This window comes from Polypterus senegalus, chromosome 6, assembly GCF_016835505.1.
Source record: "Polypterus senegalus isolate Bchr_013 chromosome 6, ASM1683550v1, whole genome shotgun sequence".
In the NCBI taxonomy this organism is placed as follows: Eukaryota; Metazoa; Chordata; class Cladistia; order Polypteriformes; family Polypteridae; genus Polypterus; species Polypterus senegalus.
Genome location: NC_053159.1, coordinates 126,937,524 through 126,958,447, shown reverse-complemented (window position 1 = coordinate 126,958,447; position 20,924 = coordinate 126,937,524). Strand labels below are relative to the sequence as shown.

Genomic DNA, 20,924 nt, shown 5'->3' with positions numbered 1-20,924 from the left:
TTTATTAAAAATAACATTTAATGCTGGAATAATGTAAAAAACTTTTAAAAAAATTGCAGAATACTCTAGAATGCTGCTATTTGTTAAAATAATTCCTTATAAAATACTCGTGCCTTACACACTTTCGTAGTAGGCACAGGCGAACTGTAAGTAGATGGGTTGTCTGTCGTACTGCCAGTTATCAGCAGTTAGTTAGCCATTGTACAACATCTTTTGTTGAATATTCTGTACAATCAGGAAAATACTGGCAGAACGATTGAACTGGCTCTGCACACAGTGAATGGAGACTTTAAAACAAATAAGAATAAGGTATATTACATAATTATACAGTATAGTAATAATCTGATATCTACTAGATAACCATATTGCCACTCGGAAGCAGAATAACATCCAGGAAAAGGTTAAATAGAAAACAGATGTACAGTACTTGATTTCATTGTACCTTAAACATTATGAATTAACCACGAGTTCACATCTGAACATAATAACATTTACTTTGGTCTGCCGCTTCCTTAAACTGTGTAAAAAGGAAACATTTGTGCAAATTCTTTGACCAAGAGAACAAAATGCTTTTAAAATATGTTGCTTATTCTTATTGTTACTACCATTCTAATATTAGTAATTTCATCAGTATATATAAACTAGAAAAGAGAGCTCTCTTTTTTTAAGGTGGTGAAGTATAAATAATACAATAATATAAATATATGAAATGTTTCATTTTTAAGTGGCTATGCTCCTGGCATGCTTTAATGCCCCCAAAATATTTGTTCTCCTTTTGAGGAAAGATTTCAAAAAATATTCCACTGGAATGTCATGGTTTTCATTTTTTCTCCAGTCGTTTTTGTCCATTTTGATGTGGTCGTTTTTATCACAACAAAGGCGTTTTCAATGTTTTAATATCAGTATCCACAGGTCTTAAGTGAGGAATGCTGGGTCAGCATCTTCATTGAACCAAAAACGATGAACAACTCAAAAGGAACCTCATTTCTGCAGGATAAACTGGTCAATGAATTCATTTTGTTCTGCTTCAACCTTGGAAAGGGCTTCATATTCTATTCGATACCTGGAAAATGGGGTATGACAAAACAGATTCAAGGCACCTTTCAGAGTATGTAGAGTATTATAAAAATAAGACAAATTTAAGAAAATATGTATTGCACACAGTATTAAATGTATCTTCAAAATGTACAGCAAGATGGAGGAAAATTGAACAAATCTAAGAAAAGTGCATTGCATTTTACTCAGGTGTTTTCTTACTTATTCATTTCCCATAAAATCTAAATCTACTTGTGTTTTAAATTTAAGTAGTAACCAGGGACTTAAATCATTAGATTACTGAGAATTTTTTAATTCAACTGGCCATGCTACCTGTCAGAGACAGGTTATAGAATAATTTGAAAATATTTGTTGTCTTTTGCTCTCATCTACATTCAGCTCCTTCCCTCTGTTAACCAGCAATCGTTCTCTCGATTGCGTTTCCGTAAACCCTGCGTCACCGACTAGCTAATTTCTTGCCTCATGCCCAGTTATATTCTTCCCATCTTTGAAGCGGACTCTCTCATCATGCCTCCGATGCTTCCCCTTTCAATCACATCATCAAAGCCAAACTGACCAATCAGATTTGCTTTGAGGGACTGGTTAGTGTTTTATTATATAGTAGAGAGATAAACCAATCAGTATCTATAGCAAATTTCATAGAGAATACCATCGCTTTAAAACAATACAAAATCCCTCAAAAACTGCATAATAACCAACATGTCATAATGTATTGCATAGATACCGGATTTTAATGAACACATCTAGTTAGAAATTAGATTTTTTCACAAGGTTTAAAAAAGGTGGTGTGTGTGGAGTAAAAGATTAAACATCCAAATCATTGTGTTATTAACCTTTTTATCATGAATCTTACACATAAGACGATCTTGATGCAATTCTTAGGTTTCACGTTACTTATTAGTACATAATTCTACTAAATGCATGTGCAGATATCTTAAATTAGGTCTTTATTGAAAAGAAATTCTGCCCAGTTCTTTTTATTTTTGCATCCAATATTTGCCGTCCACTACCGTTTTTACGAATTAAAATTCCCCATTGATATTCGTTATTGAGTCAGCAGGTGCTATGCTTCTGTTTTAAAATGTACCTGTTAATGTCAAATTCAGACTGAATTATTCAGCTAATAACATAAGCATATTATTGTCTTACACCCTACATTTGAGCTTTGGATGCATTTATAGGAAAATCATAAAAGCTTATTTAGTCAATAGATTAATTATTATGAACATTTACTTCCACCAAGAATGAATGATATATGTATATAATAAGGTTTATTGATTAAAGCTTTCAGGACAATAATCACAATTAAAATTAGACTAGGATAAAAAAAAAGAAATATAGCCTATAAAATCTACTTATGTTAATGCAGAAAAGCAAGCATCAACCACACCTGAAGAAATTTCTCTGGACAAGTCTCTGAAACAGTTTATGATAAGCTTAGCAGGTAGTTCCCCAGTCATAGGGAGTGAAAAATTGACATTTTATCTTCGTTTTAAACACTTAAGCTATAGAAATTCTCTGGGTGATCACTACTTGTATGTCTGGCACAGTACTGTGTGCCGGTAGTAGCATGAATTTTAAATAATACGACCATACAAGTCTAGCTAACCTTAATACAGTCTTAAATATAATTATTTTATTTTGGCACCACATTATATACAATTAATGCATACTGTACCCTGCACAAAGTGTTCTTCATACAATGCACATGAATGATGGGTTAGTTGTTGCAGATTTATATACGATGAATGATTTTATTTGTATAAACCCCTTAAATACACAAATAAATATTGCACAGAATATGAACTTTGCAACTAATGGCTAAGTTTCAAATGTTGAGGAGGCATTTTCAAAAGTGCAGTGCTAATTTCTTGTTCAAACACCACACAAAATGTTTTAACACTGAACGAGTAACACGCTCATTCTACACACTGGTCCTGGGGTGGATAGGATTGAGGGGCAGGGTTTACTAAATTTAAGAAGGAAAAATAGTGAGATTTTACATTTCTGTAATGAGACTTGTTGTTCACATATTTTAAAGACCATAATTGCACTGCGAGTGTGAAATAGAATAAAACTTTACTGTATATAGCATGTGGGCATGATCAAAAATTGTAATTATTGTTTGACCAAACAACAGAATTGGCAAGCCTCGTTATCTAAGTGACTTTGACTGTAATATGATTGCTGCTGCCAAAAATGGTGGGTCCAGCATCTGAGAAACAGCTGCCCCCTGGAGATTTTTCATAAACTTCCCTACACTTAGAGAATGGGGCAATAATGTAAAAAAATATCCAGAGAGCATGGCAGTTCTGTGGGCAAAAGTACCATGTTAATTGGAGTGGTCACAGTGGATTGCCAGACTCATTCTATCTAACAGAAACTCCATAAATATTCAGGTGTTTCCAAGAGTGATGTGCAGGAGGGCATCTCTGAATGCACAACATATTGAACTTTGGAGTGGATCAGCAATACAGGAGGAATAAAGATTGGAAAAATGTTACTTGGTCTGACAAATCTCAATTTCTCCTGCAATCTGCAAAAGGTGGTGTCAAACAGCACAAATCTAAGGATCCAACTTGTGTTATTTCATCCATTCCGTCTGGTGGTGGAAGTTTAATGGTTTCAGAAATGCTTTTTTGACACCAATTAGGTGCCTTAACACAGACAGCATTATTTAAATGCCACAGATTATCTAAGCTTTGTTGCTGAACACATCCATCCCTTTATGGCACGGGTGTCAAACTCTGGGCCTGGAGGGCCGCAGTAGCTGCAGGTTTTCATTCCAACTCATTTCCTAATCAGTGTCCAGTTTTCACTGCTAATTAACTCCTTTTCCCTCTATTTTAATAGCCCTGTTTTTAAGGATTAAGTCTTCTGAATTGATTCTTTTCTTCATTAAATGACAGCCAAACAGAAATGAGACATGAAACGAGCCAACAGATGACCAGCTAAATCGGGGCTTCAAATTCCAACCAGTTCCTTAATGAGAAGCTGATTCTTGCTGTTAATTAAACCCGTTATTCAATTCCATGGCTTGTCGCTGCTCTCTTTTTGCCACAGCAGACATTTCCAAAACTGTTGATATTCTGTTTTTTTTCTAAGAAATCCTAAAATGTTTTGGTAACCTGAGGGATCAACCTTACTGAGACCTTCTTCTTTATTTTCAGATTTTGTTCGATGAGTACAGGTGAGCTGGTCATGTCCTGCTTGTTTTATCTCTCATTACTGTCTGCTAATTAAAGAAAAACAACTAAGGGGCCTGAGTCAAGCTAAATAAAGCTAAGGCTAAAGAAGTTAATTAGCATCAAAAACTGGTCAGTAATGAAGATGGTTAGAATGAAAACCTGCAGCCCTCCAGGACTGGAGTTCGACACCCCAGCTTTATGGCCACAGTCTGTTTTTTTAATGGACATTTCTGGAAAGATTATGTACCATGTCACCAAGCATGGATCATTTCAAGCTGGTTTCACAGACATTTACTTATTTGGCTGACGCCTTTATCCAACGAGACAACATTTAAGGTTACATTTGTTTTGACTTTCCAGTTGGAGCACAGGCTGTTCAAGTGACTTGCTCATGGGCACACAGTGTCAGTAGTGGGATTTGAACCCACAACCTCAGAGTCTGAACTTCAAAGTCTTACCCACTACACTACACCACATTGCCACAGACACCTTTGGCACTTCAGTTTAATCCATTGGACTGTACAGTACCTATTTCTCAGTCTAATAAGAAATCTATAATATGAGGTGGAATGAGAGGATTATACAATGAATGTGTAGCCAAAGAACTTGCACGAATTGTGTGTTGTTGAGTCTGCTTGGAACAAAATCTAAACCAGTAGTCTCGAACTCCGGTCTTAGAGGGCCACAGTCGCTGCAGGTTCCCATTCTAACCCTTTTCTTAATTAGTGACCTGTTTTTGCTGCTAATTAACTTCTTTTGAATTCATTTTAATTGATTTTCTCTTGAAGACTCTGACCCCTTAATTGTTTTTTTTCCTTAATCAGCAGCCAAACAATAATTAGATACAAAATGAGCCAAAACATGACCAGCAAACTGTGTCCATCATACAGTATCTGAAAATAAAGAAAGGTAAAGGTCTCAGGAATGCTGATCTGCTCAGGTCCACAAAACACTTTAACAGTGCCCTTAGAAAAGAGAAAATCAACAATTTTGGAAATGTCTGCTAAAGCACTATAAGAGCAACAACAAGCCACAAAACTAAAGAACGGGTTTTATTAACAACAAGAATTGGTGCCCCATTAAGCAGCTGGTTAGAGTGAAATTGGTTGGAGTTTGAGGCCCTGACTTAGTTGGTCTTCCGTTTGCTCCCTCACTTCATATTTCATTTCTGTTTGGTGCCATTTAAGGAAAGAAATGAAACAATTCAGAGGAATGATGAAGACGTTCAGGGTAACAAATCTTAAAAAAGCAATTCAATTTAAATTAACTCACAAGAAGTTAATTAGCACAAACATGGCACTCGTTAAAAAAAAGGGTTAGAATGAAAACCTGCAGCCACGGTGGTCCTTCAGGACTGGACTTGGCGCCTGAACTATTGCATAATGAGAGCAGCAACAAGACATCGAATTAAAGAACGGGTTTAATTAATGACAAGAATCAGAGCCTAATTAAGCAACTGGTTGGAGTTTGAGTCCCTGACTCAGTTGGTCTTCTGTTGGCTCACTCATGTCACATTTCATTTCTGTTTGGGTGCCTTTTAAGGAAAGAAATGAAGCAATTTAGAGGAATCATCAGGGGAACAAATCTTAAAAAACAAGCCAATTAAAATAAAAGGAAAATTAGTTAATTATAGCAGCAAAAACTGGTCAACAGTTAAGAATGGGGTTAGAATGAAAACCTGCAGCCACTGTGGCCCTCCAGGACACGAGTTTGAGACCACTGATCTAAGCAATGCTTCCAGCACCTTGTTTAATCTATGTCTCTGAAATTTAAACTGTTCTGTAGACATACATGGGTCATAACTGGTACAAACGAGAGCTACTCCTAATTAAGTGGCCTTAAGTGTATATGAGTATATGCTCAGTGATATCTGTTAGATTACAGAAGTGTGGAAAAGAGATTCCCCCTCTCCTGCTAATAGACACATTTAAAACTGTAAAAGTAGGGTTAATTTACTAGGACAAGGTGGAAATCAGAGTGTAACAAATATTGACAAAGACCCTCTAGACCAGTGTTTTTCAATCAGTGTGCCATGAAAGCTACCCAGATGTGCCATGGAAATAATAGTGTAGCGCACTTGGGTCTGAACCAAAAAGAGACAAGATCCTTGGGTGGTCGAGACCTGTCCATGGAGGACAAGTCTACCTGGAGAAGCTAGCATAAAAACAGCTCTGCGATCGCAATGTTAGAGCACGTCAGATGTGTCTCCCGGCTGCTGGAGTCCGTCTACCTGGGTGTGTGGTCACCAGTGAGTCTCACAGGACCAGTGGATAGTGGGCATATGAATTGCCTCTGAGGCAGAGATGGACTTGCAAACGACAAAGGAGATGGGCGATGCAACCAAAGTGGTCTGTGAATGCTGATGTCGGAGCTGCTTTTTTACAGTTTTCTCTGGTAGTCCCACCCCTTTGGACAGCTAAGCAAATGTACGCAATGTAACGTTTGTGGTTAGTAAAATAGTGGTGTGCCTTAGGATGTTTTTGGTTATAAAATATGTGCCACCACAGAAAAAAAAGCTCCATTGCTAGGGCACTTTGACTGCTGACGTTACAACAGAAATCTTTTTACAGTGTTGGTCAGTTGAGACTTAATATGGATGAGCGTCTTATACAACTGTTGGTAGTAATATTCAGGTATTATCTCTACAGCCTCAGTCCCTGTGTCTTTTGAGATGTCATCAGATCATTTTAGACCAGGTTGTATTTCACAAAGTATGACAATTTACCTTAAAAAACGCCTTTATAATTGAGACCTTTATCGAGAACTGAAACTTTTCAACACTTAAAGGCACATATCTTCAGCTTCTTTAAACAGTTATGTGTTTATTGTACAACTGGGCAGTGAAAAGGACTTGCTGAATGAATGTAGCGCAAGCATAACGTCACTTTCTGGAGAGCTGACTTTCAGCAGTCAAAAAACTGCCAATGCCTGAGTGCAGTGAATTTCAAGATAAAAATGGGAAATCTAAAATTGGTAACAACTTGCATCTATGCTCTGAAGTTTTTCATGACAAAACACCACATATCATTTTTGTAAGTCTATAATTAAAGACACAAACCTCTCCAGCTGCATTTTCTTTTCAGCAATGAGTGCCTGCAGCTGCTGCTGTTGTGATTCCCTCTGTTTGGCAACAGATTTCAATAAATTTCTGGCACCAATGGCCTATTGAAATAAAAAAAAGACAGGAATCAGTCACACACACTTTACAGATAATCTTTGCACATTGATAAAAATACCTACATTTATATGTTTTCATTATTCTTGTACTTTTTCTTAAACACTTTCTGGGGAAGTCATTTCTGTTATCTTACATCTGAATGATTTCTTGATCAAAGGTCAACCCCTGCCTATAATGTGGTGGCTTCCTTCTCTACTCATACTCTGAATGTCATAACCAGACAACCATACACAGTGGATATTTAAAGTCTGCACGCTTGCTGAAAATTGTTTTGTTGATGTAGAAGCAGAAATCAATACCTATCATGTCAGTTCTTTACATCTTTAATAAGATCTTGAAAAAATAAATGGCCAATTGATGTGCTAGGAGGACTGAGAGCAATTCAAAAACAGATCTGCTGTTGTAATTAATACAAAATTTGTTTCCAAGTATTAGGTACCGTATATACTCGCGTTTAAGTTCTCTCATGGACAAGCCGTGACTTGATTTTACAGTATAATTTCTGGTATTTTATAATGTTGGTCGTACAAGATGAATGTGGAAAACTGACGCTATTGGTACAAGGGATTATGATATGCTAACGCCCACCTGAGAGAGTAACCATGGAGCAAGCAGCCTTTTTTTTCTTATGTGGGTGTGGCAATACGCTGTATCAGCGTCTGCTCCTAACCCCTCTCTCTCTCTATTGTGCCTACATGTGCACACAGTAATACCCGAACTATTCCAAAGCAACGTTTGCACTGATTTGCGTTTTTTGTATCTCACACTCTCATGCACCTTTATCGTAAGAGCATCCCTTATCTATGATGGAGCGTTCAATCAGAAGAAAATATGAAGTTGGTTTTAAATTAAAAGTTGTTGAAGTGGCAAAAGAAATCGGTAACGGTGCTGCTGCAACAAAATTCGATGTGTCTGAGAAACTGTTGCGAGATTTTAGGTGGCAAAAAAATTAAGTATCGCATTTTTGAATGGGTGTACAAGTCGGGGTCTGATTTTATGATCGATTTGTCGGGTTTCAAGACCTGACATATAAGTGAGTATATATGGTAAGTGGTTTTTACATATACACTACTGGTCAAAAGATTTAGAACACCTTGATTTTTCTTCAAATTTAATCAGCTGAAGTTTTGACCAAAAAAACTTTATATTTAAAGTTTAGGTTAGCAAAAACTGGAAAAAAAAAGAAATTTCAGAATATTACAAATGGGCCTTCATCAAAGAACAACTAATAGGTTACAACCTACAGATACTCTGCAGTACTTAAAGTAAATTAAGCCTTGCAAGTTGAAGCAAGCAATTTGTACAGGTGTCCCAACTTTTGTTGATTACTTGCAACCTCTCTGTCTGCCTTAAAGGAGAGTTGGAACAGACTGTTACTACACCCTCTGAAGAACTACTTAGACAATATTACTCTGTAGAAATTTCAGTGATAATGGCAAGAAAACAGCAATTAACTAAAGAAATTAGACACAGCATTGTTATCCTTAGAAGTGTAGGGCTTTCATTTAGAGAAATTGCAAAAAAATAAATAAATCAAAGTGTCAGTGAGTATGGTGTCCTACACATTCCAAAGCCAATTAGTAACTGGAAGAAACTGTGATAGGAAAAGATCTGGCAGACCGAAAGTCACAACCCAATCAGAAGAAAAGCTTCTGAGGGTCACCAGCTTGTGTGATAACACCTCACTGCACAACAGCTTCAAGCACGGCTTAACAGTGGTCAAAACACAAAGTCTCAGTTTCTACTGTGAAGAGGAGACTTTGTGCTGCAGGTTTGACAGGGCGAGTGGCAGTAAGAAACTCATTCCTTAAAGGACAAAATAGGGCCTTGAAATAACGGCTGTGGACTACTGCAAACTGGAAGAAAGTCTTATGGGCCAATAAATCAAAATTTGAGATCTTCAGTTCATCCCACAGGGTGTTTGTATGTCGTCGATTTAATGAAAGAAAGGTTCCTCAGTATGTGACACCAACTGTCAAACATGGAGGTGGAAGTGTGACGGTCTGGGTTTTTTTTGCTGGGGGTAGAGTTGCTGACTCGCAGAGACTGATTGGCATTCTGAGTCAAAACATTTGCCACATTTTGGCTGTTATATCAGCAGAAGGTGGCTACTTTGTGTATAGAATTTTGTACACTTGATAATTCCTTGAGTTATTTTTTATTTGCCATTGCTTATTTATTCTGCCCCTTCATTTCATGAGACATTAACATATTAACTGCATGCATTTCCATAAAACCTGAAAAAATGAAGGTGTTCTAAAACATTTAACCAGTAGTGCGTGCAACCAAAGCATTTTAGTTTTTAAACACAGAGAACGCAAACTCCACACAGCACAGTGAAGAAGCCCATCAAACTGAGGGTCACACAGCTGTGAGGCAGCAGCATGAACTACTAATCCACCATGTCACCCAGAGCCACCTACAGTATATTATATATACAGTACCAAGAATTTTAAAGCCAGTTAATCGAGTTTAGTGCAGGGACCTCACAGATCATAACATTAGTGTGTTCAATGTACAAACTGCACTGTCTAGGGTGCCAGTCCATCACAGGGTACACTCACACATGTGCACTCATAACAGGCCAAATCAGAGTCACTAATTCTCTCAGCATGACTTGGGATGAGAGAAGGAAACCCACCCAAACACGAGAAGAATGTGCGCAAATCCCAAGCCAGCATACAAACACGGGGCTATACAGCTATATGGCATCAGTGCTACTCACTGTGGTATCACCAGAATTACTTTAGCAAATTTGCAAATCTGCTATATACTTTAATTTATTTATCATTCATTTCATTACTAAGACTTTAATCTTTCCAGAAATGGTTTTATCCTGAATTAACTGCAAGCAATATAGGCTGTGACTCTTGTACACCTTGAACTCCATGGAGTAGTTGAAATGCAGTAAAAACACTGAATTTCAGCCTTAGTTTCCAGCTCACTATACTGTTCTTATACACTGTGGATGCTAGAGGGCGCATGTTGCCCAGTGAAACCCAACAAACAGATGTTCAGGACACACGTTTAAAAGCGCCAACTAGAATTTTTAATTACTTTCTCCAATAAAGTGCACAAAGCACCACAGTCGCCACAATTAACAATAATCCAATAATCAATAATCACAATAATACAATCCTCCTCTCCCAGCAGCTCCATCACACACCCTCCCAACTCTGGCTCATCTGCTGAGTCTCGACCAATACTTTATATATTCCTTGACCCAGAAGTGCTCCTCCTCTTCTTCCGGGTCAAATGAAACATCATCAGTTTTTAAACAGCCCGGAAGTACTGTGGGCTTCCATCCTCCTGACTCCGAAGTAATTCCGGTTCTACGAAAAGTAGTGGTCCTTAGGTCCTTTATGAGCTTCCCCTGGGGGCACCCACGGCACCCAACAGGGCTGAGGAAACGGACTCTTTGTCCCAGGATGCCACGAGGGAATCTGGGGTACGGCTACCGTCCAGGGGAGCTGCCACCTAGCATTCTAGGGGAGGCAGTATCCTGTTAGTTCAGGGACATCCCGGCCAGATTGAGTTGCCGGCCGTTTATCACAGTGTCACAGCCCCCCCAAAAAATCTTCAAATTTTATAAAAATTAATTAAAATTAAATATCAAAATAGAAAATAAAAACATATACTGTATTTTGAATAATAACAGACACACATTTAAATTGTGAAAATTGTACACAAAATAAGCTCCCAACCTATATTGGCACTATGCTCAACTGCACCCACCCACAAGCTTTTAAAGAAAATCTTAAAAGAACTGAAAAAAGAGAATAGCAAATTATAGACATAAAAGAATTATTCAGCAGTCTGACTGCATGCTTTCTACTGAGCATCCGGTAAGGATTTTAATTAGAGATTCAATGAAAGTTTAAGTGGCTAGGATGAAAACAGGCTGCCACAATTATTCCAGAGAAAAGAATAAGAGAATATCTGGCCAACAATATCTAACATTTTAACTTAGTTATTTTATTTGCCGTTTAGCAATGGAAATATGTAATGCTTACACTCAGCAAATAGTAGAGTCAGCTACTGCTACTTAAATTATCCTTTACAAAATTTATTTAACACCAATAGGAAAAGAATGGACTACATAAAGAATTAAATGAAATGTAATATATTCAGCGGTCCTTCAGTATTGATTATGTAATATGGGTGTAGTGTTTAATAAAATCTTTACTTGCAGTTTGTTTATTAGTACTAGGGGGCTCTGCCCCCTGCTCACTTTGTTTGCCCACCCCCGGGTTTGGTTAACCGGATATACAATTTAAATAAATTGTTACTTTCATTTTATTCATTTTTTATTTCTTGATATTTGCCAGTAATAAAGCTGTAGTGAATGAGTTATTCCCCCTTCACCCCTGGGCGCGCTACGTGCCAGCTACTTCGCGTCTCTACCTCTCGCGTTGTGAAGAGGGGGGCTGAATGCACACTAAGGAGATGCGTTCGCTCCCCAAAACCCCCTCTTAAACGGTGATACAATGGGAAACAAATACATTTTTTTACCTCCTCTATGCTTGATTATTTGGCTTGCTGCTGCTTCTTGTGCCGACGCTGTGCGTCGATCATTTAGAAGCCTGTTGAGCAGCTGTCCTTTTGTCTCACTCCCTTGTCTCGTGATACGTTAAAGTGTCTCCGAAAAAATGACATCTCGACCCAAGTTTTTTTTTATTATAATAGAGAGATATTGTCTCCACTGAAGCAAGTAACTATTAGTGGATCAGTTTTTCAAAATTATTTAACCCAATTTTAGAGTTACAGGTGATTGGAGCAGATCTGTACAGTACTAGCCACGGGACAGGGAGCAATTCTGAACATGAGGCTAGCCCATTGTACGGTGCACACACACACACACACACACACACACACACACACTCCCTCTCTCTCTCTAGCACATATTTAAGTTGGATCATAGCTGCTAATTAACTTAACCTGTGTGAGAGATGAACCAGAATACCAGGAATAAAGCCCCATAAACATGGGAAAAAGTGTAGCCATGAAACCTTAAATGCCACATATCCTGGAAAAGAGGTTTTATTTTTTTTTTAATTTAAAGCAGCCCCATTACCTGCATATAGGGGATGCTGGGCAGTACTTTACAATGAGGGCTGCTTGACACATCCATTATGCTTTAGCTAACTCATCATAAACAATTTGTATTGTTCCGTCAGTATGTTGAACCTGCCTAACATGTTTCCACTTTTCATTAAGGTCAGTGCAGTGTGTTTACTTACTAAAGATATTTTAATGTGCTGGAAATCTGCAAAATTACAAAAATGGGGGGAAAAACACTTCTGCAAAGAAATGTAGTACTAGCTTCATTAAAAATGTATGTATAACTGTACACTTGCAATTGTGCATGGCATTGGAAATTGGAGAACAAATATGAATGCTAAAATGAAGGGGGAAAAAAGGCCTCTCTACAAGCAGCATAGCAATCCTTAATCTATTTGCATACACTTTTTGCTTTATTGTTTTTTTTTAATTCATTACTGAATATACAATCTATGTATATTAAAGTCAAAAACTAATCACGAAAGACTCACTCATCCCGAAATCTCCCGAACCATGAAGACTCGGGACTTGAAATTTGGAATGTAGGTTACCCTTGGCCCATAGGTGCTCGCTAAGAAACGGTTTTAAAAATTTCATGGCCAAAGTTCGAAATTTCTTAATAGTTTTTTAGACCCATTTGTATGTCTGTCCACTTTTCACGAGAGAACTACTTCACGGATTTTAAATCCTTTTTTTTTCTGTAATTTGCTTGAACATTCCGGTTGATTTTGCGACTTCTCTCATTGCACTAAGAATCATAGTTCGCTTGCAGGAGCGATATATTTGCGCTAATCTGAGACAGAGACTGTGGGCCGAGGGAAGGGGAAGGAGAGACGTCAGGAGTAGAAAGCTGGGCGGGGCCCTCCTCACTGTCCTGTTTCACTAATACGTGGGCGAGGCCGCGGGGGATGACTAGTTACAGTACAAATAATCTAATTTAATAAGACACTACAGGAGTACATGCTGCTTTTAAATACATTATCATGTACATTTTGTAAGCCATTGTTATTATTATTTCAAAGTAAAATGTCAGTGTTCAAGCCAACACTGGAGCAGTAACAGGACCTCCTGGATTACCATGGGGTATTACACACACTACCTACCTCAACTAAGTCTCAGGAAAAGCAAATAAAAGACTTGATATAGAGCTATACACTGAAAATGACTACAAACTACAACAACCATTTTTGCTACAAAAAATGAAAGAAAGAAGGATCAAACAAGGAGTCTAATAGCTTTACATTTTTTTTAAAACACTTTTCCAAAACAAAATAATTAAGTCTTGTTTTTTTTTGTTTTAATAGATATTATGATGACATGGTAAACACTGTCTGGATTATAAATGCAAAGCTGTTGAAAATGGGTAAGAATATAATTAACATAACCTAATATGTGGTTGGGTGTGCAATCAACTGATAGATAAGTACAGTGGTGCTGGAAAGTTAGTGAACCCTTCAGAATCTCCTATATTCCTGCATAAATATGACTTAAAACGTCATCAGTTTTTCACATAAGTTCTAAAAGTAGACACAGAGAACCCAGCTAAACGAATGAGACAAAAATATTATACTTGGTCATTTATTTATTGAGAAAGATCACCCAGTATTACACATCTGTGAGTGGCAAAACCATGTGAACCATAAATAAATAAATGACCAAGTAAGATATTTTTGTCTGATTTGTTTAGCCGGGTTCTCGAAATCTACTTTTAGGACTTCTGTGAAAATCTGATGATGTTTTAAATCATTATTTATGCAGAAATTCTGAAGATTTCACTAACACTCAAGCATCACTGTAGATAGATCAATAGACAGAACTTTTATTTGTTCCCAAGGGAAAACTTGCCTTTTAATAGAAGTTCTTTAAATAAATAAATACATAAATAGGTAGATAAGTAAGTAAGTTACACACATACTTTAGACTAAACACACACCCGAATGACTGTAAAGCAAGAAAAAAAAAAAGGAAATTCTGACTTGGCAATCCCAGTCTTGGTCCCAGTGAGGAATTAAGCTGACATATTGCTGTTGGTATAAAGGAGCCCAGTAGTGTTTCTTGACACACTTCTGCTGAGCAATTTGTTGGCAGAAAGTTAACTGTTTTCTATTTTAAAAGCAGTTTTTACTGGGCAGGCTGCTATCATAATGGGAGCTGCACAACTCTGACCTATTTCTTTTGTTACTAGGTGATAATAAAATCAATAAGCTGAATTAGGAATAAATCAATGAACTTTTTTTTTTAAATAGATGACTCATTGGCAATGAATGAACTTCACACTCCATGCACAAATTATCATTGACAGAGAAAATGCGAGACATTAAGACAGACTGCAACTGTCAACAATGTGCCTAAATGATGTGCACAGGTGAAACCAGAATAAAAAATGTACTTATATTTAAAACATTCCACATAAAGAAGAAAACTGATTTTAAAATTCAAAAGACTTCAAAAAGCAAATGTAAGACTTAAGCAATTACTTTCTGCAAGATATAAATGTTGCTTTTAATACTCAAGAACACAACAGAGCGTGATCCATAAGGTCTTTTGGAAGGTATACCAGTTTAGCAGTCATTGTGAACAGAATGCAATGTAATGGAGAACTTAAACACAAGTAAGAAATAAACCAAGGCTCAGCACATCCCTAAGAAGGCATTTTCTGTCACTGTGCATTCAATTTTCTCAAACGCATTCCCAAAACTTTGAGTTAAAGAAGAATTTACACATTGGTTGCTATAAGCTAACATTTGTGTATCTGAGATCACTTTAACAGATGGTTTCAAGTTTTGCTCTCAGGCATATGAATGACTGCTATAAAGTCTTACCTTCATTTTTTCTGTCTCTGCTTCTTTAGCCAGTTCATCGACAAGTTCAATTAGGCCTCCAACAATTTTTTGAAACTGACCAATTTCTAAAAAAAAAAAACAAAAACAAAAAAAACCAATATATTAACTGAAGTATACAATAATATTTCACTAATAAAAGTAGATCACATTAAAAAGTGCAGTTGGCAGTGACTTACTGTCTACAAATTCTTTGCATTCTTCTTTAAGCTCTGTTGTTTTCTGTGCAACTTCAGGGTCTAGAACACGCAACTTGTTCAGTTCATCAAAATGAAGCCCTGCATCGGCTAAGGGGTCTTTGGCCATAGCTTGCAAAGCTTAACCTTAAAACCTGCAGCAGCACAAAAATTACAATAAACTAAAGAGACATCGGTAGAACATAAAAACTTCTACACAGATTGTAACCATGAACCCATGCACTCGACAGAACAGGGGGTTGTTAACCCAGGCCTTGATAACAACAATGGCTTCAGCAAGCAGCAAGGAGGCAGGCAGCAGTGTCAAAGTGGAGCAGGCCTGCAATTCACCCTGCTTCATTTGGTGTTCCGTGCAGAGTAAATATTGTGATCAGTAAACTCATGTATTTCAGTGTTCACCTCTTACTTGGACCTATCAGGAGAAATTCAGTTCATGTTTCTATTTAGGTCATGTTTCATAACTACAGGTATATTCGCTAGAAGTGTAGGTATTGATAAAAACAGTATATGCTTATCAGCTATATATACAGTGGTGTGAAAAACTATTTGCCCCCTTCCTGATTTTTTATTCTTTTGCATGTTTGTCACACAAAATGTTTCTGATCATCAAACACATTTAACCATTAGTCAAATATAATACAAGTAAACACAAAATGCAGTTTTTAAATGATGGTTTTTATTATTTAGGGAGAAAAAATCCAAACCTACATGGCCCTGTGTGAAAAAATAATTGCCCCCTGAACCTAATAACTGGTTGGGCCACCCTTAGCAGCAATAACTGCAATCAAGCGTTTGCGATAACTTGCAATGAGTCTTTTACAGCGCTCTGGAGGAATTTTGGCCCACTCATCTTTGCAGAATTGTTGTAATTCAGCTTTATTTGAGGGTTTTCTAGCATGAACCGCCTTTTTAAGGTCATGCCATAGCATCTCAATTGGATTCAGGTCAGGACTCTGACTAGGCCACTCCAAAGTCTTCATTTTGTTTTTCTTCAGCCATTCAGAGGTGGATTTGCTGGTGTGTTTTGGGTCATTGTCCTGTTGCAGCACCCAAGATCGCTTCAGCTTGAGTTGACGAACAGATGGCCGGATTTTTTGGTAGACAGTAGAATTCATGGTTCCATCTATCACAGCAAGCCTTCCAGGTCCTGAAGCAGCAAAACAACCCCAGACCATCACACTACCACCACCATATTTTACTGTTGGTATGATGTTCTTTTCTGAAATGCTGTGTTCCTTTTACGCCAGATGTAACGGGACATTTGCCTTCCAAAAAGTTCAACTTTTGTCTCATCAGTCCACAAGGTATTTTCCCAAAAGTCTTGGCAATCATTGAGATATTTCTTAGCAAAATTGAGACGAGCCCTAATGTTCTTTTTGCTTAACAGTGGTTTGCGTCTTGGAAATCTGCCATGCAGGCCGTTTTGCCCAGTCTCTTTCTTATGGTGGAGTCGTGAACACTGACCTTAATTGAGGCAAGTGAGGCCTGCAGTTCTTTAGACGTTGTCCTGGGGTCTTTTGTGACTTCTCGGATGAGTTGTCTCTGTGCTCTTGGGGTAATTTTGGTCGGCTGGCCACTCCTGGGAAGGTTCACCACTGTTCCATGTTTTTGCCATTTGTGGATAATGGCTCTCACTGTGGTTCGCTGGAGTCCCAAAGCTTTAGAAATGGCTTTATAACCTTTACCAGACTGATAGATCTCAATTACTTCTGTTCTCATTTGTTCTTGAATTTCTTTGGATCTTGGCATGATGTCTAGCGTTTGAGGTGCTTTTGGTCTACTTCTCTGTGTCAGGCAGCTCCCATTTAAGTGATGTCTTGATTAAAACAGGTGTGGCAGTAATCAGGCCTGGGGGTGGCTACGGAAATTGAACTCAGGTGTGATACACCACAGTTAGGTTATTTTTAACAAGGGGCAATTACTTTTCACACAGGGCCATGTAGGTTTGGATTTTTTTTCTCTCTAAATAATAAAAACCATCATTTAAAAAATGCATTTTTGTGTTTAATTGTGTTATATTTGACTAATGGTTAAATGTGTTTGATGATCAGAAACATTTTGTGTGACAAACATGCAAAAGAATAAGAAATCAGGAAGGGGGCAAATAGTTTTTCACACCACTGTATAATTTAGAAACTGTCAGTTAATGTGTAGAGTTTACAAAACAAAAGATGAACAGCCCATTAGTACATGTCATGTTTTTGCTGTGTACAAGACAGAATCAACTTTGTTTTCTTTATCCTGCACTCACATATTTATATGCTTATTATATTACACTAGGAAGCACATCACTTTTACCATCTTACATTATGGACTGTATTGAGTGCAGTTAAAAGGTGCTAATATATCTTCAGCACCTCTCAAATGCTTAACTTCTTAAAAAATGTCAGCAGTTTATTTAAAGTTCATTGCCAACTTTTAAAGCCTTGCTGTCAGACCCCTACCAAGTGTATAAATACATGCATACACCATGATAAATATAATTATGCCAAATAAGTTAATTACATCTCAATCCTCAAATTGACTAAGATTTACTTATTATATGGCTATGCATGAAGTACTTGATACATTTTTTGTAGTCGTTCTTTTGTGTTAATTTTTATTCAGCCTTCCTTAACACCTAACTTTTTTAAAAAGTAATAAAAACTGTCAGCTGAAACTTGGCATAAATATAAAATATCAAAAATAAACCCTTTCACTACTTGCATTTGCAACGTTTTTAGGCTCTATGATATTTAACTATACACAGCTTACAATACCACTGTGACTAAAATGACAAATATTTCTTAATTGAATGTGTAATTTCTCTTTCTTGTGTATGGTAAAATGTGGACCCAAACTTCTACTTAAATTAATTATTTGTTGTCCTTTAACCAGATTTTTATTATAGTAAAAAACATAGATTTTTCATTGCATTGGCAGGTCATGTTATTTTTAATCCTGAATGTGACATCATAACTGACAGAAGTTAAAAAGCAGTCATACAGAATAGACAAGTATTTAATGGTAATAACACTATTCTGGATTCTGTTGTTTTAAATATTACTTTAGGGTGTTCATTTGAACCTAGACAACAGCAATCACTTTCAGCATTGCTGGGAAAGATAAGGATAAATATAATAATAGGATATTGTCTATCTTTTTGTAAGACATAATATATACCATATAAATATAAAAAATGTTGTGTTGTAACAATTTTAAAAGTCTGGTATTATCTGACAATTTTATACCACTGTAGTCCTTGGGGTGCCAGTCAATTAGGAATGTACAATTGATGCTACACATTACTGCATCATCTGTGCACCATTTTGTGAACCCACTTATTTTTACATCATGAATGGGAGTCTAAAGCCAGTCCTGTCAGCATCATTTGCAAAGCAGGATCGAACTTAAGACATGGCGACATAATTAATCATGAACGATTAGCGGACTTTGAGGACGTAAGAAGAAAACTGGAAACCGTTTTTGGAGTAAAACCCAGCAGTGCCCGAGGATTGCCACTCTCAGCTATGTAAACTTGAATTCAATGACATCCCGTAAACACTTCTTGGAAACGCATAATTTGCAATTAAAAGTGTCACAGTTAAAGAGCCCAGACGATTTGGATGGCTAATTTGTTTAAGCAAATGCATGAACATTTGCAAATGACTAAAGTTTCAAAAGAAGAATATCCTAGTTGGGTTTAAGTCTGCACTGCAGTTATTTTGATTTAAGATGACATTTTCAATCCCCCTTAACACATTTCCAGCCCCACTCCAGCTGCAGTGTGCCCAAGACAGGAATCAAACCTGGACTGGAATGGGTGCCAGTTCATCCAACAACCACGTCACGCGGAACAGTTGGAGAAAAATTCCACCCAGAGAGTCAAACCGAATTCAAGCCGGAGGAACTTTGAAATCATTACGGTATTGAGGTGCCCTAGTCTGTCCTTTCCAGGTATTATACTTGTCGACGAAATGAATTGACTCAAAATAATGAAGAATAATTCACTTCTGGAAGATCGCACAACACACACCTTGAACATGTGTAAAAAAGAAAGACAATCAGGATTACAAAAGATACAACTTTAAATGTACATGTTACAGCAGTGGTCTTAACTTGGAGGTTGACAAGTTATCCCAGAAGAGTCGAGGTACGAATGCGTTATACTAAATACGAAAATTATTCTTTTAAAGCTAAGATGAACAACATCGCTCATCGCCAAATCTGACCCGCCCCCATTCTAAAAAAAAGTTTAAAGAGAGTTGCCAAATGAGAATTCCGGTAGGAAAAGGGTTAACAACTACTACAATTGAAATATTTTCAAAAAGTCAAGTTAATTTTTCAAAGTCACAACTAGCACAAGACAAGATATTAACTAAAAATATTGTAACCGTGTATGCACGTGTCAACAACAAGTGTGACTACCTATGCAGTAGGCACAATATGAAAAGTTGGGGACAAGAGATTATGGACAGTTAGATACAAGCGCGACTATACACAATATCTACTTTGGTGTCGCATTAAAAACACAATCTACAAGATCAAAGCAAATCTTTGGAAACTGTGCAGTCCTAAATAAGACTGAGCACTGCCGGAGACGTGGCCAGATGTTACATCCAAGCCAGTAACTTAAGTAGGTCCTTCTCTCTTTGGGCAAGAATTACACTGAAACAAATAAAACGGCTCAGTAAAAAACAATCGGAGCAAGAAAAAGATAAATTTACCTGACTTTAACCGTTAACTTCGAGACACTACTAGATATCGGTTTCAAACTCCTCCTTGTTTCCCCGGCTACTAAGGCGACGCTCCAACTGTATTCCGCTTACCAACATGGCACTTCCGCAGCGTCTATCTGACATGTCCATTGAAACAAGAAGGGGGAAGAAATTGTAAACATTTATGAAAATAATAGAAAAACACAGATTATTCTGTTAATGACTACGTTAAAATTATAATATACATGAAAAAATTATGTAAATATAATTGTCATTACTTGTTTTCAATACAGATCTTCATCTCTGAACATAATGAAAATACAGCTCACCCAAAACAATTGTAATGAGATCCGACTGCTTCAAGTCATTGATGCGGGGGTGACACGGTAACTGGACAAAATATTCCGTTTTTCAGTATTTATATTTAGAAAAAAATCAGGCACGTTTTGTATAATTAAAAGTAACTGTATTTATTTCATTCTCAATTAACGTTTCCAAAGATAAAATACACAAATTTCAATTTTGACGTATGGTCGTTGGTAAAATCCAAATGCAAGGCATCCTGGGAGATAAAGTTTCCTTCATTTCATAAAACAGACGGGTTTTTTTTTTTACCTTTAATCTCTTCATTGAGCGATGTGGTAATTTTTAATTTTATTATTATTATAATTATTTCCAGAATATATTTATATTCTTATATATATGAG

General features: G+C 37.0%; 1 protein-coding gene across 2 annotated transcripts; it reads right to left on the bottom strand.

The window, feature by feature from the left end:
* Positions 1-18: 18 nt before the first annotated feature.
* ift20 (intraflagellar transport 20 homolog (Chlamydomonas)) lies at positions 19-20,563 on the bottom strand. Of its 2 annotated transcripts, none has more exons than XM_039757099.1 (6): positions 20,547-20,563; positions 20,227-20,354; positions 15,503-15,654; positions 15,306-15,391; positions 7,303-7,406; positions 19-1,063 (listed from the first exon to the last, which is right to left on the bottom strand). In XM_039757099.1, the coding sequence occupies exons 3-6, from the start codon at positions 15,627-15,629 to the stop codon at positions 982-984; spliced, it is 399 nt and encodes a 132-aa protein (XP_039613033.1). In that variant the 5' UTR covers positions 15,630-15,654; positions 20,227-20,354; positions 20,547-20,563; the 3' UTR covers positions 19-981. The 2 variants fall into 2 exon arrangements, with proteins under 2 accessions (XP_039613033.1, XP_039613032.1); XM_039757098.1 differs by having other exon boundaries at positions 20,496-20,557.
* Positions 20,564-20,924: the final 361 nt, after the last annotated feature.